This window comes from Cupressus sempervirens, chromosome 7, assembly GCF_028749045.1.
Source record: "Cupressus sempervirens isolate cs-2001-9-10 chromosome 7, ASM2874904v1, whole genome shotgun sequence".
In the NCBI taxonomy this organism is placed as follows: Eukaryota; Viridiplantae; Streptophyta; class Pinopsida; order Cupressales; family Cupressaceae; genus Cupressus; species Cupressus sempervirens.
Window position 1 is genome coordinate 232714404 of NC_143124.1, and position 26100 is coordinate 232740503.

General features: G+C 35.5%; 1 protein-coding gene across 1 annotated transcript in view; it reads left to right on the forward strand.

The window, feature by feature from the left end:
• The window catches only part of LOC149546363 (uncharacterized), a 160221-nt gene that overhangs the window by 122666 nt on the left and 11455 nt on the right, over positions 1 to 26100 (forward strand). Inside the window, exons 4-7 of the mRNA XM_089793963.1 lie at positions 3006 to 3145; positions 3266 to 4083; positions 4170 to 4433; positions 25689 to 25859. Of these exons, the coding sequence (XP_089650089.1) occupies positions 3006 to 3145; positions 3266 to 4083; positions 4170 to 4433; positions 25689 to 25859 (1393 nt within the window). The remainder of the gene's footprint in view (positions 1 to 3005; positions 3146 to 3265; positions 4084 to 4169; positions 4434 to 25688; positions 25860 to 26100) is intronic.

Consider the following 26100-nt stretch of genomic DNA (forward strand, 5'->3'; position numbering starts at 1 on the left):
AACTTCAAAAATATTCTAAAAACTTTGAAAGGTCATGATTTAGTCTTCTCTCTACCTTTACTAAGACACCAACTCATCCTGGAGCTCTATCTCTACTCTTTGCTACATGCCATCATTAGCACTATATATATATCATATAAATTTTCAATCTCTTTGACCTCAATCTCAATATTTTCACATTGACCTCTCAAGTTCTTGAGACAATACCAACAAACATGAGTAATATGTTTAGCACAAGTTTGAGTTTGATCCATAACAAGAAATAATTCATTCATAGTAGTTGTAAATTTCCTCTTAATTTCTATAATCAAATCACCATGCTAACCAATTGCTAAAACATTAACAATGTAGCCACCCATGAAATCCAAGAGCTTTTGTTTCACAACCTTACACAATTATGCTACAATATTTCTACAAAGATACTAGGAAAAGTTTATATAAGGATTGCCCCTGTAAAACCAATGCCACATCAGCAATCTCCATAAAATGCAAAAAATTCAATGAGAGTCAAGGTGATTTGAATATTGACCAATCAACATTACTTGATTAACTATCATTAACTTTAACAAAAATGATATGTATACATATATCCTCAAATATAAAAGAAACCATAATTTTGTTACTAGAATGCCAAGATGTACCCATTTTTTGACCCTTTTGATAGTAGCTCAAAAACCTATCTAAGAATACAAGGGAAAGAATATTGTAGGAGTGCTTTACCACCCTACCATGAAGTTATCGAGCTTCCCTAAAATATTTCCTGGCTTGAATGATATCCAATCTGACAACAAGGAAGTCTAAGTTGGTAAAACCAAGAGTGGTAATTAAATTGTGTATAACACATGTAATATATATCTTCTCTCTACTACATTGAAACTCACTCTCCATTGAGCAATATTCCAAGAATGTAATCATATCTTGGATTATCCACATAAAAAATAGATATATAGGGTGCATATCAAAGTACAACACCATTGTTTTCCATTCATTTCCACATCTTGAGAGCATATTCTCTTCCCAAACTTATGTAACACTAAAATACAACAATGCAATATACCTTTTCTACTACTATTAACTATCCAAGGCATCCTACAATGACATTTTTTAATGGTTACATAGCATGATAATTTAAACATTAACAATTCTTTTAATGTGCTACCACTCTCTTCTTAATAAATGATAGATAATGTTATATCTTAGGGGAAAAAAGGATACAAGAATTCGATCCACTATACATTATTGAAACACAATGATTATACTTCAATATAGCCATAGACATCTTGTAAAAAGAGAATTCACATTTTGTTGCAAGTTCATTGATATATCAATGTATCCTTTCAATGAGAGATCATTTAAGTTTCATTTATAGGAAAAGTTCTAACTTTCCAAAAAATCCACTCTGAAATAGATGTCAACCATATGGGATGTAAGAATTAACTGAAAAGATAAACTACACATAAAGTATCCATCCTTTAGTACTAGCAGGTAGAGAGAATCAAACCGTCTTGAATCCATGTCTAACCTTCCCTTTTTGTCACATAGTACCATCTCATAAAGGAGTTAAACATTAACACTGAGGACATCACTCAATCAGTTCAACACAATACTAAAATATTGTTTTCCAATTTTATCCAATTTCACCTTGCTTTCTTTTTTAACAATAAATAGAATCTCCTAGGAACAACATAGCTACAATATTTCAAAGATTGCAATAAAGATAATCAATTTTAGAATTGATACTCAACACAATTAATAGGATAATGGATGTACTACTTTAGTTTATCAATAAATATAAAGTTCCAACATATATTAAGATTCAGTGATGTCCCTAATATAGTAAAAACATTGTATACAAAATCTTGTTTTGTATTATAAATCAGCAAAAGTGTATCCTGAATAACAAGGAATACAGAGATTACAACTACAACAACACTAATCTAGCAATGTTAAATACAGAGATTTAACACAACCACTCATCTTCTACAGCATTGAATACAAAGATTACAGCTGCAACAACCACTAATCCAACAAAGACTAAATACTACTATGCACTGCTGGCCTGGTACCTGAAGAGAAAAAGGAGCACTCTTTCTCAGTTTAGTCAGAGTCCATCCACAACCTTACATGTGACCCTAATCTATCCACCCAAGTGGGCATAGTTGAGTAACAGCCAGTGAGCAAGGAAGAAATATATATAGTCTTTCAGCCATTTTATATGCTATCAAAGGGCTTTTACTTGAGAAGCTTTCACTTAGAAAAAGTGAGTGGAAACATTAGAAAATTTGCATCTAACACTTAGGAAGAGAGAGAGCACCAGACAATCCATGGCATTGAACAAGAGCAACATACATGAAAGTATGTGATTCCTTTGGTCTAAGCTAAAGCATTTTGGAGTTGTGACAGAACAGTTAAAGAACAGGTCGATAGGTAAATCAAAGCCCAAGCGCATGGTCAAGTTAAGAGTCATGGTCTCTGGTGGTATTACTTGGAAATTTCTATATTATTCAATTCAACGTCATGCGTCTGTCAGGTTTTGATCGTATGAGATATCATAGCATTTTAATTGAAAGCACATATAATTAGTAATACTAGACCATAAAACTGATTCAATACGACTCCCAGTAATGGAAATAGTGATTTTCTAATATCGATTCCCAACGTTGTTCTGTCTAAAATTTATCTAAGTTAACCAATCAAATGGCTGCGTACACATGAAGTTATTATTTCTTGAAAACAATCATCACAGAATCAGAATAGCCTCAGCGATAATAAATAATAAACAATAGAAGTACGAGAATCAGACCGATTATAAACAAACGAAATCATATGTTACCATTTCATGTTTAAGTTGATTCGTACGAAAAGCTGCTCATGTGAAGCACAATATAAATGCGTCCTATGATAAGAATTAACGGTACTGAAAAAAAAATTATAATCAGGGCTTTCTTTCTTTAATAAAACTGCGAGCTTTCGTTTCCGCTTAAATTTTCACGTCCGTTACACAGGGTTGCGCTGAATCTGTCAACATACAAAAGCGAAATTGGAAAGCAAGCTAACCTAGTATTGGAGGCGTGCAAAGACCTGGTGACCCAAATGCGTGTATGCATTTTACGTTCCGAGGAACGGCGCGAAATGGCAGAAAAAGGTACACAGCATTCTTCAAAGTAGCAATGACAGCAATATTATAATCATAAATGTTATATCTCTCTGTTTTGATAGCATAATAATGGAAGTGCATGTTGTCCTGCAAATGCTGCATAAGCAGTTCAGGCAGAGGAATTTGTTCCTGCAAGCAAGAAAACAGCTTTAGTAGATGATGAATTTGCAGATATGAAAACAATTCTAAAAGTGGAAGATGACCTGCATCTACAAGGACCTGAGCGGTCGGCAGCTGTTAACCTGGGTGGTCAATGCAGCAGGAATGTGGGCGATGCCATATATCGCCATTTGAAACGGAGTCTCTTTCAGCATGGTTTCAAATACGCGAAAATTGAAGTCCCGGAGAGTGAAGAATTTCGTCCTGATATAGATAAGCTACGGGCTCAGCTTTTAAGAGGCTTAAAAGAAAATGAAATATACATAGAAAATCAGGCAGATTTGCTTCGAAAGGCTATAGAAAAGCAGGCCATCTTCATATACATTGACAACCTTCTAAGTACGCAGGACCTCAGAAGGCTCTTCAGTTCGAAATTAAGGCACCCTAAAAAGCTCAGGTTGCTTGTGAGGTCACCGAATGAGGACGTAAGTTCACTCCTTGACGAGTATATTAGGTTCCACGTCGAGACAACACTAGTTGAGGAAGACATCGCCAAAGAGCTGAAAATAGCTTTTAGTTTCGCCTTTAAAAAAGCATTTCAGAATCTTCCACTTCCTGCTCAGGATGCATTTCTTGATATTTGTAATTTTTTTGTGAAATGGGATTGGAATGAAGTTTCAGTTATCGTCGGGGAGGATGAGCTTCAAGTACTAGAAGCAAATATGTGGGTGAAAAAGAATACATTCAATCAGATAACGGTAACAAATACGCTTGTCGAATTCAGCAAGTCAACGGAAGGAGATAACCCCGAGGAAGCGGAAAGTAAGGTAGAGATTGTTACCTTGGTTATTTCTTGCCCTTGTCACGGTTAAATTATTAGTACTAATATTGTTTTGGGGGTTTGCTATGTCAGGGGACAGTAAAGGAAATAAAACGACTTCGGTTGAGTGCAAAGGATCAAACGGCAGTTCCAATTCCTGCGACAACTCTAGAGCACATGAGCGGCTCTCTTCGAGTTATGTTTTTGGATGGTGTCACAGTTGAGCAGGTGAGAGATGCGGAGTTGTTCCCAAAACTAAGATTCGTACATGTGGATGGTTGTGCACTTCCCTTCCACCTAAACCAACTTTGCAATCTGAATTACTTGCGCTGTGGGAATGAATACATTCTCCGTAAGGCAAGTCGTCCTAACCTATGCTTTTGTCTCATTAATAATATATATCTTTAATATTTTGTTTATGTATTTTATGACATGTTAAACTTCGTTTAAACATTACTAGCTCTGTATACCATTGATAAAATATCTTAGACAGTTAATCTGTTGGAGAACCGGGAACAATCTGCAAATGTGTTGTAATGCGTTCCATAAAATTACATATTGCCACATTTTTTATTGGTGTGCAGTCTAGTACCTTTTACCGTGCAAATGTAACATTTTAGCAAGCAAATTATATATGTCTTTATCTTTGCTGTTTTTATGGCAATGAGATGAAACCTTTGTTTTTTTTCCTCTTTTTTATGGATAACGGGTTGAAGTCAAGATTCATTATTATTATTTGTTACATTTCAGTAGAACATAATCTGAGATCTCTCAAACAAGAAGCTCATAATCTATTGTCCTTGTAAATTGTTGTATAGTTAGTATATTGTATTTCATTTTATTGTCTGTTGAATGTATTTCTAACAAGAAAAATGCCAACTCCTATACCAAGTCAAAAAATATTAGACTTGGTTTCGAGTGGACTTGAGATCTACATTTTTATTGTGAAGAGGCTTTGAATATATTAGACTTCAAATTTAGTCAAGAAGAAGGCCTCGTATATGATTGTTAAGTTGCAACATAGTGTAGTTTAACATAGAAGAGTTAAACTATTTGGAAGGTCTTAGGAGGACCTAAAAATAAGATATGATATAGTTAAAATTAAACATATGGTGTGGATAAATCCAAGGTCATATTATAAATTAAATATTAAAGTTTCAGATACAAGTACTTGTAAAATTAAATAGAAAATACAATATTTTTAATAAATAAGAGTAAGAAAAATGATTAATTTGTGATTTGAATCTCAGAATAATAGTTTGAGACAAGATTGTCATAACATTTAATTATGGGATCGTATTTAAACTCTTTTAAGGTATCATCATGAAACAGAATATTGTCAATGTCATCAAATGGAAAGAGACAATCTTTAGTAGGATCATCTTAAAATGGACAAACATTAAGATCTTTGTTGGTGTTTTAAATTTTATCACCTTGTAAGTCATTCTAGTAGGATCTAAAAACACATGTTTCTTAAGTTTACTTAGAAAACACATAAGAATATTCTCATTGTTAGTGCTACTTACTCCTTTGGTTGTTTTCTATGATGTCTACTATCTAAAAGGCGGAATTTAATAAACAAATATATAATAACAAATATAATATTAATATATATAATTAAATAAAAAGATAATAATATAATTACAAATTAGATGTGAAATACAGATTAGGAAAATATAATTATACATAAATATCAATAATAAAATAATAATCTTATAATAAACAAATCAAATATATCATACAGACTTATACTAAATAAAAATTAAAATAATAATATATATGCCATGAAAAAGTTATGATAGATAATGAATAGAGTTTTTGATTAAACAAATATCATTTGATATATTATTTCTATTGAATATCAAGCCTTAAAAGAGTTTTACAAGGACCATATCATCATAGTAAATGAAGACATTACAAAAGAAGCCAACAACCCTATTGGAACTTCACAAGAACAAAGCAAACCATAGCCACCCAGCTGAGATGAAGAGAACTTATACAATAATGCTAGTACACAGTAAATACAAAGTCATGGATCAACATATAAGTTAATCCATATCCTCTACCCCACTAGAGTCTAAAGTGGTAAAATGCAGAGGGGAAGGCATAAAGGACATGGGAGGGATCTTCCTTTTTAGATGTTTTTCCAGTTTGCCAAGTGCCTTCCTCTCTAATCTTTTTGATGAGCCATGAGAGGGGAACATTAAAATCATTTGATGAGTTGCATCCATGTTTTTCTTCATTGAGTGAAGTCCATAGCGCAGATCTTTCTCAGACAACAATCCTTTCCCTTCTTGCATAAAATTCCTAAATTGTCACCCCTTTAGCTCTTAATATAGCAGTAACTTGCACAACAATATCAATAGCTACAAATATGCTTAGATACTTAGTAAGGATTCAATATTTACCCTAAAAAACATTATTATTCCTTAACTTCCAAATAGACTAGAACAAACTAATTTCTTTGTTGTTAGGACATATTTTTCCAAATATAATATTTTCAATAAAAATATTATAGCCCAAAGAAAGCCCAAATAACTACGAAATATCCTAGAAAAAAATGGGCAATGAAAGAACACATGGAGCATAGATTTTAACTGATAGTGGAAGAGAAAACATTTGGGGTCTCCTCCAAGTTTTTTGAAGGGCAACTTATGTAGGAGAAATCTACGAAGAAAATAGATGAGCTTTGGTTCAATAGGTCTAGTTCAAAGCTGGGTAAGGAGCTTCTACTAGTTGGTATGGGGGAGGGAAAGATTCGAGTAGGTATTGAGATTGTCAAGGATTACATAGCTAGATGAGAGGTTGGAGTATATCTAATTAGATTTAACAAGGTAAAAGAGGGAGGAGTTAGGCCACCTCAACTATATGGAACAAGAATCAATAGAGCATCATTCAAATCGAGGCCTAGATGATTCAATAGCATTCCTAATCATTCCAAATGTTCTCTTATCAGAATCTTGTAATGAGGATCCATCTTTTAACATATGCCAATCCACTAGACTCCCATTACTAAGAATATCATTGGAAATCTTAATACCAACCTTAGCCCATTCCTTCATTGAGCATCCTTCCACCAGTGCTTGAGGCTTAGAATTACTTTTTAAGTTCCATCGAATAGAACTGGAGCCACACTAGATATTACTAGTCTATAATCTCTAAATAGTACCAATCAAGGGTCTCACATTTTCCCAAGTCTTCCATAGAGATTTAAATACATTACAGCCTTCCACCACTATTTTACATGACAAGGCCAGGAAATCTACAATATTCCAATTATTCCAGCTTTTAGCTCCACATAGGTCTCCTATGCTTAAGTTATGTCTGATGGCTATTTTCCAAGGTTTATCCCCTTTTGTATCTTTTGTAATCCATTTAATTGTAAGGGCAATGCCTTGGGTTCTCAAATCTTTCAAACCCAACCCACCTACTTCTTTGCTTTTGGTAAACCACTCCCATCTTACAGCATGGGTTTTACATGTACCCTTCCCATCAAACAAAAGGAAGTCTAGAATGATTTTTTTCATTGGTTAACATTAAAGAGCCATGCAGAGGAGAAGTATATTGAGAATGAAGAAAGGATTTTCTAATAGACCTAGATTCTCTGTACTATTGATAAGTACATAGTTTTCCATTTGCTGAGTTTACCACTGATTTTCTCTCTGACCCAAATAATTATATCATTCATGTTTGGATAGATGGTAAAGGGAATGCCAATATACTTAACAACAAGATCTTGTCCACCCCAATTGATACTTATATGTACCCTTCCCATCAAACAAAAGGAAGTCTAGAATGATTTGTTTCATTGGTTAACATTAAAGAACCATGCAGAGGAGAAGTATATTGAGAATGAAGAAAGTATTTTCTAATAGACCTAGATTCTCTGTATTATTGATAAGTACATAGTGTTCCATTTGCTAAGTTTACCACTAATTTTCTCTATTACCCAAATCCTTATATCATTAATGTTTTGATAGATGGTAAAGGGAATGCCAAGATACTTAACAACAAGATTTGATCCACCCCAATTGATACCAAAATTGCTACACCAAAGAGGAGGTTTGGTGTCCCATCCCAAGAGATGGGGATTTTTCTCCCTAAAGCAACAAAAAGAGATCTAATTTATCCATCAGATGCTCCATATTTTTCTTTTCTAGGTTAAACAAAATGGTAGTGTCATCTGCAAATTGAATATTAGAAATTTCATTCCCATTTGGTAAAAAGAGACTTGATACTTTCAAGGATAGAGAACTATCTCTAACAATGTAATGCAAGAATTCTACAGCTATCAAAAATAATGCTAAAGCCAGGGGACAACCTGACCTAATAGATCTTGAGAGTGCAAAATGTTTTTCTCTAATTCCATTCACCTCAACTATAGTATTAACATCCTTTAGGAGTGTACCTACCATGTGAATAAAAGTATTTGGAAACCCAAGAGCCCTTAGCATTAAGAAAATGAAGTTCCTCTCAATTCTATCATATGCCTTCTCATAGTCAATCAGTGGCATATCAATACATTGTTCTAAACATCTGCCCCAGTCCATGGTTTCCTAGCAAGTGAGGAGATTCTATAAAATATATCTTCCTTTGAAAAATCTTGTCTAAATCTAATTAATAATTTAAGGGAGGATGTGCATTAACCTAGAAGCCAAGATCTTTGTAGGGATTTTTTAAGATACATTCATAACAATAATTGGTATCCACTTTTTGGTTAAGACTTTTATAACCTCCCTTATGAATTAATTCGATGAGCCCTACATTGATGTCTTGACCCAAAGAGCCATCTTCTAGAGAGAAAAAATATAATTCTTGAAGGGTGTGATTAATCCAATCTATGTTGGTCTTAAAGAACTCCACAGGAAGCTCATCTGGTCCTAGTGCTTTCTCTTTGTCCAGGGTACAAAAGACATCTTTGATCTCCACAAGGGGGATTGGTGCTTCTAGTTGAGAGTAGTCTGGCTTAGCCAATTTTTTGGGGTTAATAGATTGGATCTTACTCCTAGCTCTAGCCATATTATCACCAATATTTTCCAATGAGAACAATGTTTTATAAAATTTGGTGAAGGCACAAAGGATTTTCTTTAGATATGTGAACGTAGAACCATTCTCACATACACACTCAATTTTGTCTTTTTCTTCCTTAAATTTCAATATTTGAAGAAAAAATTTCACTCTTTATCCCCCATCTTTAACTAATTAACCCTGGAACAAACTCTACCTCCCTAAATCTTCTTAGTCTAGAGTATCCTAAGGTCATGCTTAGTTTTAGTAACGTCATCAAGAATTTAAGGGTTGGAAGGATGGCTTTGAAGAGAGGATTCATCCTCTTGTAGTGAGTTGATCAAAGAGAGTTCCAAACCTCTACCATCCTTGACATTTTTTCCACATGGTTTAAAATAGTTTGTACTAGGTGTTAACAATTTGATTCCATTTGATATGGGGTTTGCATGCCTACAAATGCTTGAATTGTACCATTGTATGATTTAGGTGGCAACTAGCATAGCTTGGTCTTCAAGTAATGAGGCATTAAGATAAAATGAGTATGGGATTTTGAAACAAGACTATGGGGCTCCAAATTTGAAAAATTAAACTAAAATAGGGTGTTGATCATAGAGAGTAAGGGAGGACATAGACAGGGTTCTTACTTTAGGGCTTGGTGCAACTAAAAAATTTCTTGTCAAAATAAACTCTACCAAGTCTAGAGTATATCCTCTTGTCTCTTCTCTAGTAGTTGGAATACGTAAACCAAATGCCCAAGGAATCATGTCTCAAATCAGAAAGGGGGTCAATGAGATTGATTTTCTTTATCATTATAACCCAAAAGTATTGTCCATTACCTTTCCAATCAAACTTAAAAGGCCTTTAGACATTTCTTTAGGCCTCTCCACCATATTAAAGTCTCCTACTAATATCCATGGGATATTCAATAGAGAGGTTAACCATTTCCATAACCTAATCTACTCATAGTGGTCATTAGGGGCATAAAATGAGCAGATGCTAAATTCAAAGTTATCACTCTTAAAACTCACCCATGAGGCTCTATTATAGGAAGAATTCCTACAGTAATTGATTTTCTTCCTACATTTAGGGCCTACCAGAGTGCCAGCCCCTCCCTTCCCTTTAGCGTGATTAGTTGAGATAGAAACAACATCCTTCCATATGCATTTGAGATCTATTTCAAGTGCAAATCCAACTGCTTTGATCCCTTCAATCAAAATCATATCAATATTTTTTTGTCCACTTTAGGAATCTCTTAACAATAAAACTTTGATCTGAGGTTGCCAGACCACTGACATTCCACGAAGCTAGTTTTAACATGTCCATGAAAATGATTATTTATCTATATTCATAGGTGTTTGAAATTCTGTGAAGCAATCTGGCATTTTGGTTCTGACCATCTTGAAGGGTTTTTTATTAGCACTCATCTAAGGAGACCTTCCCCTTTTCCTCCTAAAATATTCTCTATTTTCATCAATTACAAGGGGAATTATTTTCTTATGTCTCCTTTTATCTTTTCATTTTGCAGCACTAAAAGGTTTCCTCCTCTACACTACTATTATTTCTAGAGCCCTCTCCCACTCCAACTCTTAGACATGAATAATAGGTTGCACCTCCCTCTCTTGGAAATCATCCTTTAAGGGAGTTCGAGTGACATTGGATTCACCACTAACAAGAGTGAGACGATCCCCATATATAATATTATTAATTGGTGAATAAGAAGTAGCAAGGATGGAAATGAGAGAGTAGTCATAGAACCTTTCCTCATTATTCAAATAGTCTACCCTAGGAGGCAAAGGGAAAGTTGAATCTATACTTTCTAAGTTCTCTACGTCAGCTTCACCCCTAGGGATAGATGATGGAGGAGAGGTCTCCTCTTTACTCATCCATCTTGGACTAGGGGAGGGCTTCAATAATTATGAGGATGAACCTTTGCCAACTAATTTAACCTTCTCTTTCAGAGATCTCAAGCCAGTTTTTGAGCATTTAAAGGGAGAACATTTGTGGTAGAAGGATTGGTGTCAAGACCAAAGTCTAAAGAATGAACATCTAGCAGGGTGGCAAGAACATCTAGAGAGGCTTGCATATATGGTATTTTATGAATAGTTGGGATCTTAATAAATTGTTCCTTCAACATATCTAGGGAGGCTTTGATCCTGTCAGGGTCTTTTGACCAAAGAGAAACCTAGGGGTCAACAAATATTTGCATGGAATCTTTTTGGGTTGAGGAGATGATATACTTGAGTTTTGGAGGAGGTGGGGAGGAACAAGGGAAGGATAAGGGTGTTTCCTACGAGTGAGAAGTTGGCAATTATTTCCCCTATGCCCTTCCCTTCTACATAAATAATAGGCATTAAGCCCTCTCACATAAATTATGGAGCAAAAAGTGGGAGAAGAGCCATCATCAAGGAACATATTATCAGGAGCATCAACACCATGGAGGACTGAAATGACGACCTTGATATCAGCATTGGGGATAAGGGTATTGTATCAATCAATTTTAATGACTATTCCAAAAGCCTCAAGAAATTGTGGAACCAAGTTCCAAATAGAATGGGGAAGATTTCTAATTTTAATCAATTCTGAGTTTCCATTCTTCAAGATTTATCTTGAATAAAAGAAATTAAGAGCTATTTTTATTTCCCCAATCAATATGCAAAAATATTTTATCAATGGAAAACAACATGCAAATGTTACAAACTTTCCAAATAGGCTTCTTCACATAAAAGTGATCAAATCTATTCTCAACATCCCAAGGCTATTCAAAGACCTAGTTTTTATTATAAATCGTTACACTATTTTTAAGCATTTACAAGTACCCACAATTAAATTGACAACAAACAAGAGTCAAAGTTGTCACAATCTAGGTTATTTCCCTTATAGTCCTTCACACCATATTTTCTACATTGTTCATAAAATTATCCCTAAACACTTGGAAACACACACATGCACATGCACATGTGCGCACAGGCGCACGTGTGCGTTCACACACACACATGTATATGTATATGTATATATATGTATATATACATATATATACATATACATACATATATACATATGTACACATCCATACATACATACATATATATATATATACATGTATGTATGTATGTATGTGTATATATGTATATATGTACATGTATATATACATATATATACATATATATACATGTATATATTTATATACATGTACATATATACATATATATATATATACACATATATACATGTATATATATACCTCTGTGTGTGTGTGTGTGTGTGTGTGTGTCTGTGTGTGTCTGTGTGTGTGTGTACCCTTTTAGAATTTTAATAATAGATTTAAAAATCACATATAATTCCTTTTGACCAATTGTATTAAATAGAGTAATTTAGTGTTGTTCAAGGCCCAATCAATCCAAATTAAAAAGAAAGTACCTTCAAATTTCACAACCAAGACCTCTATATTTCTGTTATGTCTCAAGTTGTTTCCAAACTAAGATTTCTAAATTAATTTAAATAAACACCTGCATTAAATAGGTTATTTAACAAATCCTAACTAAATGACCAAAAAAACTAGGGTATCCTCAAAATCCAGTCTGGTAGCACTTCCATACCCCCAAAAAGTTCCCACACTATTTATAGGACATTTAGAAATAATATGTAATAAAAAATGGTTCCCTTTTTCAGGGAGTTATTCATATTAAATTCTATAGCCATACATTCAAGGCCTTTTCTGAAGGTAAAATAATTATATTCTTTGTGATGACCCATCTATCTTACTTTCTTTTCAATTTTTTTAGTAATCACTACCCAATAATGACCAAGCACTAGTCCTTCTACGACCAAGTTCTCCAACTCCAAGTTCCTACCACTTTACTATGAAAAATTTCTATCTATTTTAGGATGCTCTTGCATCAGACAATCTAGATGAAAAATTGTATTCTTAGTAGCTCAAAGAAAATTGTTTGGAATTAAACAAATAAATCCCAAACTAGTTCTTAACATACATATCCTCCAAGTCTTCAACTCACACACCCTTGGCACCAAGCTAAGCGAGTTAATTTTATAATTAGTAGGTATGTACTTGGGCTTCAATGTTTTCACTATCACTCTCCAAGAACTGATCTTCATTTCATCTTCCTCTTCTCTATCGCTTTGTGATTCTTTACACCATAAAGTAGCATTCTCTTTCAGACTTGTCTATGCCAACCTCACTCTGAGAGGATCTCCAATATCCTCTAACTCAAAGTAGGTTTTTAGGATTCAAAGTGCCTGATGAATTAGAAACATTCATCTTATGCTTTAACATCAACTGAGTGTTAGATTTATCTAGTTGAACAACTTTGTCTTATATAGATCTCTCCACATGATTAGTTCTATCGTCACTACTTGATCAAGTAACCTCAAAGTCTTGAACAATGATTTCCTCATAACCTTCTTCAGTACCCACATTTAGAGGTAGAGTAGATATAGCCCTCATGATCTCATTCTTCATCAATTCCATCTTAGATCTAAAATCTATTTGAGATTCTATGGTATCTTGGCATCCATGGCCTCATATAGGTCTTCAATCACCCTAGCGACCAATCTTCTCATAGGCATCTTCAAATATTTTTGCAAATCGTATGCAAAAAATCTCCAAGATCTACCAAATCCAACCTTCATTTTGATAATCATCACTTTGTGTCTTGGTGAAAACTTCCCCAACTCTAGTAATCTATCTACATGCTTAGGAAACTTAAGATCTCATACCATCTAACACATTGCAAGGTAGGAGAATCTACCAAAGGTATATCCTAGCCCCCAACAAATTACTACATAGTTGAAACACAATACAATACTCAAGATCTGATACTAAGTTGGTTTTTTATTCATAAAAAAACTAATTACATGCAATATGTCAAGTTGTAAGACATTCCCAATTATGGCCAAATATATAAGAAAGTAATAGTTCTACCAGATCCCTCTAGATACTATTATAGACTCTAGCTATACCAGAACCAAAATCTAGTAGAAAATCCAAGAAAACTCTAAACTTATGTTGACAAGACACCAAGCCACCTTCTTATTTTCAAAACCTACACTTAGGTACTTGAATTAAAATGACTCAAGACTCCACAAGACCCCTCTATTTATACCCAAATAAGCCATAAGTTAGCCTAGCAAGTCACAAATTAAGTAAACCCTCACATTAAATACATGCTTAGCCATAAGTTATCCAATAATAGATATTCAATACCAAATGCCTTAGAAGTCTTACAACCTCCATTCAATACACCTAAGACAAATACCCAGGACCCCAATAGGTCCATATAAAATCCCATGATTTCTCCATATCATGATCTTATGCAACATACATTATATGCACCAAGTCAACTGATCCAAATCCACAAGAAATCTATCCTGCAAGCCACATTGTCAATCATCAACAAAATGCACAAGCATCGCCGAGCTTCCATAAGTATTATTGAGTTCCATATGTGTTGAACAACCAACACATGAAGAGCATTGAAGTGACTGCCAAGCACCATAGCATAACATGAGAAATAGTTTAGATGTTGAAAAATCCTTCATAAACCAATCTCATTCAGTGACCAAGATGCTCAACCAACACTACACCCAAGAATTGTGCAATAATGACTGAACGCCAATACTTTAACAACCAATTTCTCTGGCTCCAAGGCCCAATCACTTCACCATGCAAGATTTCTAACTACCATACGATGCTTTTGCATCAACAAAATTGGGATACCTTTGGTATTCATGGTTGCAACCTCTATCATTTTGTGAACATTAACAACTCTCCATTAGGTATTGGACCATCTTATAGACATCCTTTATCTTATTCTTCTTTCTTTTCCTCTCAAACCATTTCCACACTTCTCTCTAGATTCTTATTTTGTTGTACATTCAAAGGACAATTAGGGATGTATATCCCACTTCATTATTATATATAATCTTGGAGAAAATTCTCTAGTATATCTAAATATTTACTCTCCTCTAAAACATCCTTTGTGTTCAATTATTGATTATTCTCCTTTACCACTTCCTTGGCCTTGTTCATGTATGAAAAATGAGGTGCAGAAACAACTTCCTACACTAATCCCTTAAGGAAAGTATTGTGCAAATTACTATTAAATCCTTACAATTTCATTTCGATATTATGTAAACAATAATATTTTAGTCAATGATGAATACATAAAATAGATAGAAAAAGAAAAACACATAAATACAAAGATATACCAATGGGGAAAAACCTTTCGGTAAAACAACCCCACCCCTCGAAAACTTGCACAATGTATTCTCTTCAACACATGAGGTTACAACATAGTTGCAATGCAAGTTCTTTTAGGACATGAAAGACCAATCCAGTAACAACATGTCATATCGACTTTGTTTTATTAGAAGGTTAGATGATCTTTAATATTATCAATTATTTACCTATTTTTAGTATTTTATGACAACAAGATGTTGAGTGACTATAGCTACCATTAAATGCCATTATTTATGATGTATTTTATATTTTCTAGTTTAGAAAGGCCTATGTAAACAATTTCAAAGATCTCATAATGTTACATTTTGTATACTGGTGAGATAGTGTTTCTAGTGATGCTTGTGTGTTTGGTCAAGTGTTGTAGTGCTGAAAATTAACATCTTTGGATAGGATGAAAACCCAAACATGTAAAAATGAATTAAAAATACAACATGTATAAAATATTTAAAATTTTATTTGAATTCAAATAGGAATTTTGACTGGAGAATCCTATAAGATAGGAGCTCAAAATTTGTCTACTTTGCATGATACATGTATTGACAGAATAAGTCCACCAATATGAAAAATGAAATTAGAGACCAATATGGGGAATTAGATATTTGAAATGGAAAATCATTATCAAAATAAATTTTATTTGATTACAAGAATAATAAATATAAAATTCATACTCTAAATGAAACATGTAAGAAAAATATTCATCATCACTTTCACTATAAAATTGCAAATTAGAACACCCAATTTTCTTTTATACTCATAAATTCTCACGTATTGAAGAGTAAAACTTGCTAACTCATTAAGTTAGTTCACATATGTAGCTACATATGATCTTAACTTATCAGTCAAAATATTCTGGAGACACATAAACCCACCTAAAAGATGAATAGGATGAACAACATTGATACAATTATCTCCAAAGATAGTATCAAAACTATATGAATGGATAAGATATTTTTCATCTCGGGAATCATGATGTTTTCGACTCCATATAGGCACAAATCCATGCCTCCTTTACTCAAAAATTAAAAGAAACTACTTATTAGTTTACCAGATTTCAAAATTTGTGCTAACACATTTTGAAAAATAGTTGAAACACTATTGTTGAGATTTTTACCAAGGTCAATATCCTATTGGGACTTTTTTCTCATAGGATTTGTGCCTAAGTTGTGCCATTGACCTTGGAGGTTTGAATTTGTATAGTATTTTGAAACATAATAGCTATTGGTTACTGATCAAAGAACAAGAAAAAAAGGAAAGCCTACCATAAAGTGTAGAATAATGAACAAATCAATTCTCAAGCACCACAGGGTTAAAGCCAAAAAAAATTTCTCAAGCCTTTAGGACACAAACCATATGTCATAGAAAAGCAATATTATATACAATTAGAAATGATATATATTTTTATTTATATGAATTTTAAAAAAAAAATGAAAATACTTATGTTGTAGAAATATTACATCATCAAATTTAATAATATGAAAAGCTTGCACCTAATGTTCAGAGAAAAAAAAAAAACCTTTAAATTTTTTATAATAAATCTACCACAAAAATTAGAAATAATATTTCCCTTTACGTCACTCTAAAGAAAGACAAAATATTTTTAATCATGTTAGAATTTAATTAAAATTAATTTGAATATGCTTAGAGATTAAAGTTTTCTTACTAAGTTTCATCTATTCTATATAGTAAGTAAGGTTTGAGGTTTCTAGAATAGAAATGATCCTTAAATAACAAGTCACCTACAATATGGAATTGTTCTGAATTTAATCTACTTATCTCTCTTATGTTTATTCATTTGATACCAATCAACATACTTCCACAATAACAAGAAACAATTTTACAAAGAATTATCAACTAAAAAAAACATCAGAGTAAATGAGTAATCCCTTAATATAGTTTTGATTAGATAAAACATGAGAGGGCCTCAACCCTTAAACAAAAATAAATATCAATTCCAATAGACAAAGAGACAAGGGTCAAAAAAGTGAGAGCCTACCAAACAAAAAAAATCTAGGCTACTAAGACTAGAAACCAAACCAATGAAAAAATCTAGCAGGAATAGAACCAAAAATGAACAAGAGCCACTCAACCAGAAATAGAACCAAAATGAACCATGAACCATGAGCATAGACATCACAACACCAAATTGCTACTTGCTCAACTCCTTGAGCTTATCCAGGAATGAGGGCTTATTACAAGGTCTAGATGTAGTTGCATCATCAAGGATTGCCTCTTGCTCTGTAATGTCCCCATTTTAGCAGTTGACCAAGTGTGTGTGTGTTAGCCTTGTTCTACATGGTCCCGAGGGCTAACGAAGGGTTTAATGGGATCCTGGAATGTTTTGGCCTAGTCATTTCCAGTTTGGGCCAAAATGAAGTTGATTTACTCAGTTTCAGGCATACTTACTATTTTTAGTAAGTCGACAAGACATAGTGCAGGTCAATTTTGGTGATTGGATTCGATACTCCTCGATGAGAGCTTTTCGATGAGCTATCACTCGCATTATTCGGAGTCTGATTGCTAATACATTTTAATGCCTAAAGTTTTATTAAAGTAACGTCTAATTTAATTGTAAAATATTAAAGTGTTACTTTAATATTTATTTTATGGTGATGTGTACCCAAGGGAGACATAAGGGGTATTTTAATATATGTTTTATATATTACACATCTTTTATCCCACATTTTCCATATGAGTTGAGCGGACCCTTGGAAATAGAATAAAAGGAAGCATTTGTGGCTTCATTAGGCAGGTTGAATATGAGAGAAAATTGGTGTGTGAGTTGCAGCTTCATTCTTGGCATTTGAGGATGTCTATCCTCTCTTGTAACATTCTAGATGTCATTCCCTTGGGGTTTGGCCTTTGGAATTCTTTGTTATTGGCTTCATTATCAGGCAGTTTAGTTGCATTTTCGACTATAGGCAGATTTTGTATTTTGCTCATATCTTCTTCACTACTTGTCCGACGCTTATGCCGCTTTGAGGGAATGGTATTATGAAGGTAGTGGACTGATTGAAGGACAAAGTATTGTAGTAGTAAGTTCGAAAGCATGGGCTGGAGTATTATGTCAATACTGCTAAAGTAATTAGTGAGTTGATAAATCTGCCATGTATTTGGTTTTATGAATTCTGAAAATAACATTTTATTAGTAGTAGTTCATTTCCACTTTGCATATCATTGTATTTTCTTTCTTGCTTATGTTGTATGATACCAATTCCATGCATGAAACACAGTAAAAAAATAAACGTTTGATTTCCAGAGTTATAAGGGGTTTAAAACATTAAACGGAGAAATAAGAAGTTGAATGCAAACTGTTTGACATAATTCCTTTCAGCAATTTGGTTTAGTTTTTGGGACATCCAGGGGTGCCCATTATAGTGGTATCAAAGCTATAAGTCCTGCCATCCTGTGGAGGTCTTATAGGGAATTTGGAACAGCCGGATAGAGGGAAAAAGTAAGTAAAAAACACAAGCTAAGCATTTATGTTTGAGCATGCGACAGGGGTCTTATAATTTTCGCGATACCAGAGCAAGACAAAATAGGATTTTAGACTTGCAAAGCAAACAGTCTAGTACATCCGTACAGGTGGACATTGAATCCAACCATACAGACACAGAGGAGATATTTTTTGATCAGGACAATAATATGGGTGATCGAGATGACAGGAATACAGGATTAGGCAGAGGCAAAAATGCTGGTCCAGATCAGGGGAAGGTACTATTCAGATAGTTACTGGATACATTAGAGTAGGGGCAGCATATGCAACAAGAGCAGAATAGGCGAATGGACATGGCGTTGCAGCTCATGGCTAGACAGATGGGTGTCAATATTAATCCAGGTGATGCTAACAACAGAAACAATAACAACGAGGGAAACAATAACAACGGGGGAAACAACAACTGTGGAGGCCAAGGCAACAACAATGGTCCTGAGAATAACATTAATGGTAATAATGGACACGGAAACAATGGGAATGAGGCTGATAACTTTAGACACGTTGCACACCCAGTGCAAACTGCGATCTTGATACCTCTTCTACCCACTTTCCCACCCAGAGATCCGGTTCAACCAGTAAACGAACCGCAAATTATCGAGTTACAGGATCAGTTTAGGAGGGACTGGGAGGCTAGTGGACTAGAGTTTCAGGCGGATATTTCTCTTAGAGATTATATGGACTTGAGGATGAGACACATGCCTAAAGCAGGAGGGAGGAATCAAAACTTTGAGCTGAGGAAGAAAGTTGGAAAACTTTCTTTACCTTATTATGATGCATCAGGGAAGACGACTGCACGAGCTTGGGTGCAGAAGGTAGATACGTACTTGCAGCTAAATCCTATGCCTGAGGAGGAGGCTATCAAGTATGCGGCTATGCACTTGGATGGCGTTGCACATGAATGGTGGCATCATGGCATGGTGACTTTGGGGCATAATCAGATTACATCCTATGAGGAATTCACCGAAACATTGATTGGGAGATTTGACACTAAGGATCCCGAGTTACATTTCAAGGAGCTAGCACAGTTAAAACAGTTAGGTTCTGTGGATGCTTACATTGCCGAGTTTCAATGCTTGTCTGTACTTGTTACTGATATCTCTCCTAGGAGATTGGTGGTGTTATTTTGTGATGGTCTTGCTGATCCATTACGAGGTTGGGTGAAGGGACATGATCCACTCACCTTAGCTGAAGCAACTAAAAAGGCACGAGATTTAGCCCCTTCGGTATACAAAGGTCAAAACCATTCAACAGATTCTTCCTACCGCAAGGACAAAGACAAAAAACCATTTTAGAAAGAGTATAGCAAACCCAAAGAAGGATCAAAAGGACTAGACAATGAAACCTTGAATGAACTTCGAAAGAAGAAGCTGTGCTTCCATTGTAGAGAGCCTTGGGACTTATCTCATAAATGTTCTCTCAAGGCTAAGGAAAATCAAATGGAGTATTTTTCAGCAGAAGAGTCAGAATCAGAAGGCGACGATTAGCACTCTGATTCAGATGAGGGTAACACTATAGAGGAGAGCAACATTCCTAAGGATGATAGATCGTTGGCACACTTGACAGGGGCCCAAAAGGCAATCACATTTAAGGTCAGGGGTACTATCCAGGGGCAGAAAGTGATATCTCTTATCGATACTAGGGCTACACATAACTTCATAGATGCACAGTTGGTAGCCAAGAGAGGGTTACAGACAAAGGAGCATGATGGGTTTAGAGTCATGGTGGCTAATGGTGATAAGTTACTATGCACTCGAAAGATATTTAATCTTCGCATCAGGTTTGGAGATGGCTACGAGTTGGAGGATGAGTTCTATGTTGTGGACATGGGAGATTATGATGTCATCCTCGGCATGACATGGATGGCTTCACTAGTTGAGTTCACACTCAATCTAGCAAAATTGGAGATGAGATTCCAGCATGAGGGCAGAACTGTGGTACTTAGAGGACTTTTAGATGGAGGTTGCAGAGTAGTGTCCTTGAGGAGAATGCAAAGACTTTTTCGTCATGATGACATAGAGTGGGTGGCAGAATGCTACATTATGCCAACTTCACCAGAGCCACAAGAAAATATTCATCCACCAAATATCTAGAAGATACTTGGTAGACACACTAAAGTATTTAGCGATATTCCTCATGGGGTTCCTCCTGACAGAGGAATGGAACATGTTATTGAGCTTGAGGAGGGAGCCAAACCAGTTATGATTACTCCCTATCGTCATCCTAAGAAACACAAGGATGAGATAGAGAAGGCGATTAAGGATTTGTTGGAGATGGGGCATATCAAGCCTAGTAAGAGCCCCTTTGCTTCAGCAGTAGTATTGGTAAAGAAGAAGGATGGGACGATGTGCATGTGCATCGATTACAGGGCACTGAATAAGAAAACAATTAAAAATAGGTATCTCATTCCTAGGAATGATGAGCTGATTGATGAGTTGCATGGGGCATGCTTCTTCACCAAAATTGATTTGCGATCTAGATACCATCAGATCGGGATGAGAGCAAAGGACATTGAGAAAATAGCTTTCCGATGTCACTATGGCCACTTTGAGTTCATGGTTATGCCATTTGGTCTAACCAATGCACCTACTACATTTTAAAGTTGTATGAACAAGGTATTCAGGAAGTAGTTGAGGAGATTTGTCTTGATCTTCTTTGATGACATCTTGGTCTTTAGTAAGACCTGGGAGGAGCACTTACATCATCTAGAGGAGGTGTTATCTATTCTGGAGAGAGAGTCATTGTATGCCAAGGAATCTAAATGTAAGTTTGGCATGACTCAGCTCCTTTAGCTTGAGCATATCATTAGTGCAGATGGCGTTCGGGTTGATCTCGAAAAGATTAAAGCTATTGTAGAGTGGTCTACTCCCACAAACCTTACACAACTTAAGGGATTCTTTGGTTTATGTGGTTTTTATAGGAGGTTTGTTAAGGGATTCTCACAGATTGCTACACCCTTGACAGATCTTACCCGGAAAGGAGCCTTTGTGTGGACAGGGGCAGCACAGAGATGTTTTGAGCATTTCAAGCAGGTAATGTCTTCATGTCCAGTTCTAGCTCAACCAGATTTCATGAAGCCTTTTGAGCTTCATTGTGATGCATCAGGTGATGGGATTGGAGCAGTATTGATGCAGGAGAAGCATACCATTGCATTCAAGAGTAGGAAACTCCAAGGAGTTGAGAAAAGTTATTCTATCTATGACCGAGAGATGTTGGCCATAATGCATGCATTGGCCAAATTTCAATCATATTTGGTAGGTGGACATTTTGTGATCAAGACTGATCACAACAGTATTAAATACTTCATGAGCCAGCGTGATCTTAATGACCAGAAACAAAAATGGGTGACTAAATTGCAGGCTTATGACTTTGACATAGAGTTTGTCAAAGGTAAGAAAAATGTGGTGGCTGATGCCTTATCTTGGAGACCTCACTTATGTGCTTTGGTAGAGATTTCAGGAGATTGGAGAGATCGGATTATAGCAGAGTATGTCGGAGATGCTTGGGCTTTTGGATTGATTTCAGGTACCATACAGGATGATTGCTATGAGGTGATAGATGGATTGATCAGAGTTTAGGACAGGGTTTATTTGATTCCATCATCACATTTAAGAGAGGCGATACTGAAGGCATTTCATGATGCACCCACAGCTAGACATTCGAGGGTCTTCAAGACCTATAAGCAGATCCGAGAGCGGTTCTCATGGAAAGGGCTCAAGGATGATGTTCAGAGGTATGTCAGGGAGTGTGTGGTTTGTCAAAAGAATAAGGGAGAGCACACATTTCCTGCAGGTTTATTACAGCCCTTGCCCATTCCTGATAGGAAATGGGAAAGTATTTCGATGGACTTCATCATTGGTTTACCACGAGTATAGGGAAGGGATTGCATCTATGTGGTGGTGGACCACTTGACAAAGTTTTCTCACTTCTTTGCTATTCCATCCACTTACACAGCAGCATAGGTGGCAGATCTTTTCTTTAGAGAGATATTCAGGTTACATGGGTTGCCCAGATTCATTGTCAGTGACCGGGATAGTAAGTTTATGAGTGTTTTTTGGCAAGAGTTGTTTAGGTTGTGTGGTACAGATCTTACACCTAGCACTAGTTATCATCTGCAAACAGATGGGCAAACAGAGATTGTGAATAAATGGGCAGAAGGATATTTGAGGAACTATGTAACTACACAACAAAAGGCTTGGATCGGATGGTTGCATATGGGAGAGTAGTATTATAACACCACTTATCATATGTCCATCAAGATGACTCCTTTTATGGCACTCTATGGTTATGAAGCACCTAGCTTCATGGATTTAGTTTTGGGGGACAGTAGAGTGCCCAAAGCCAAGAACTTATTGCAGGATAGTCAAGACATCCTGAAAGTGCTCAAAGAGAATAGACAACAGGCCCAGAATCAACAGAAATTGTATGCTGATTAGCAATAGAGCGTAGCTTCGAGGTAGGGGATATGGTTTACTTGAGGCTACAACCATATAGACAGTCATTGCTCAAGAAGAGCGGAGCTGAAAAGTTGAAACCTAGATTTTATGGTCCCTACAGGGTGATTCGCAAAGTGGGAAAAGTCGCCTATGAGCTTGAGCATCCAGAGGGTAATCGAGTGCACAATGTGTTTCATGTGTCTAGGCTTAAGAAAGCCATCGGTCAGAGTGTAGTGTCTTCTGCAGATTTACCCCCTTTGGATGAGGAGGGGAAGCTTGTGTTAGTACCCGAGGCTATTCTGGACACCAGATAGAGGAAGCTTAGAAACAGGATAGTGAAGGAGTATTTGGTCAAATGGAAAGACTTGCCGGAGGAAGATTCTACATGGGAGAGTGAGCAGGTTATTCAGCAGGCTGGATTGAGATTGCTTGAGGACAAGCAATTTCAAGGGGGGTGGACTGTAATGTCCCAATTTTAGCAGTTGACCAAGCGTGTGTGTGTTAGCCTTGTTCTACATGGTCCCGAGGGCTAACAAAGGATTTAATGGGATCCTGGAATGTTTTGGCCTAGTCATTTCCAGTTTGGGCCAAAACGAAGTTGATTTACTCAGTTTCAGGCATACTTACTATTTTTAGTAAGTCAACAGGACACAGTGCAGGTCAATTTTGGTGATTGGATTCGATACTCCTCGGTGAGAGCTTTCCGATGAGCTATCACTCGCATTATTCAGAGTCCGATTGCTAATACATTTTAATACCTAAAGTTTTATTAAAGTAACGTCTAATTTAATTGTAAAATATTAAAGTGTTACTTTAATATTTATTTTATGGTGATGTGTACCCAAGGGAGACATAAGGGGTATTTTAATATATGTTTTATATATTACACATCTTTTAGCCCACATTGTCCATATGAGTTGAGCGGATCCTTGGAAATAGAATAAAAGGAAGCATTTGTGGCTTCATTAGGCAGGTTGAATATGAGAAGAAATTGGTGTGTGAGTTGCAGCTCCATTCTTGGCATTTGAGGATGTCTATCCTGTCTTGTAACATTCTAGACGTCATTCCCTTGGGGTTTGGCCTTTGGAATTCTTTGTTATTGGCTTCATTATCAGGCAGTTTAGTTGCATTTTCGGCTACAAGCAGATTTGGTATTTTTCTCATATCTTCTTCACTACTTATCCGACGCTTATGCCGCTTTGAGGGAATGGTATTATGAAGGTAGTGGACTGATTGAAGGACAAAGTATTGTAGCAGCAAGTTCGAAAGCATGGGCTAGAGTATTATGTCAATACTGTTGAAGTAATTAGTGAGTTGATAAATCTGCCATGTATTTGGTTTTATGAATTCTAAAAATAACATTTTATTAGCAGTAGTTCATTTCCACTTTGCATATCATTGTAGTTTCTTTCTTTCTTATGTTGTATGATACCAATTCCATGCATGAAACACAACAAACAAATAAACGTTTGATTTTTGGAGATATAAGGGGTTTAAAACATTAAACGGAGAAATAAGAAGTTGAATGCAAACTGTTTGACATAATTCCTTTCAGCAATTTGGTTTAGTTTTTTGGACATCCAGGGGTGCCCATTACATGCTCGGTAACTAGCTTTAGACCTTCTCTTCTACCATGACTTTCCTCCTGCCATTTCCTTTTCTTTTTACTTTTTTCCATCTCACCATTCACCCCTCCAATAGCCTTTTCCACTTTGTCTTGGCCTTTTCTCTATTATGTAGCCTACAAGTCCTTAATTTGGTCTCCTAGTTGAACCTAGGACTCTTTCATGGATGCAAGGGAAATGAAATCTCATTCTTTTCTTCCTCTGAAGGCACAAGGACTCAAAGCTCTAAATTCTATTCCTCCATCATCTCCTAGCTATGCAACTTCTCGCCAAAGTCTCTTTCAATAGGACCTCATCCCTCTTCCATTTAGTCTAGTCCTCCAGCATGCACTTGGCTTCAACAAGGGCTTCGTTAATATAGTAACATTTAATTAAAACCTACCATTTTCTACCTGAGTAGAAATTTGATATCTTCAAAAACCAATCACTTGTTATCTCCCTCTTCATTACAAGCTTAAAAAACAAATCTAATAATGATAAAACTATTTTTGAATTGGTGTTGGTGGATTGGTTAAATCTTCGATAAAAAGTTCTACTATAAATTTATTGATGTAAACATATTGAACAATTTTACATACACAATTTTACAATTATTACAAATCTCGTGAATTTCTTGATATTTCTGTGCCCTCCTACTTGGCATTGCTTATGCCTTATCCTTTCATAGGTCAAACTCTTCTAGTTGGAGAATCGATGATACTTTTATGGTTTTATAGTTTGATTGTTTCTCTCGTTTTTATTGACTCTATATTCTTTTAAGAGGTGTAACTATAATAGATTTCGTTATTCCGAATGCAGCAGCATGTGGATAAGAATGTTGCCCCGTACATATCCGATGCATCTAATAGTACAACACAAGTGTCAGATATTGCACCGGATACATCTGGTTCTGCAGAATCCTCAAATGCAGCTGGTGCTCTAACAGAAACATCACAGGATGGGTTTCAGAAACTAGTGGATAATCAACAGGTATGTAAAATCAAGCGGTATTTCAGAACAACAATGTCCTTGAGACTTATTGAAGTCGTCGAGGTTATATGATGCTTTTAGCAACAAAAAAAAAGGTTAAAAACTTTTGTTTTATATCATTATCCTTGCACTTATGTTTCAAGAGATTCAATATTTAGGGATAATGTACCGCTGTTGCTACTATTAATACGATTAAAAGAGATAAATTTTAGTTGAGATAAGTGCCTCAAACGTTGTGATT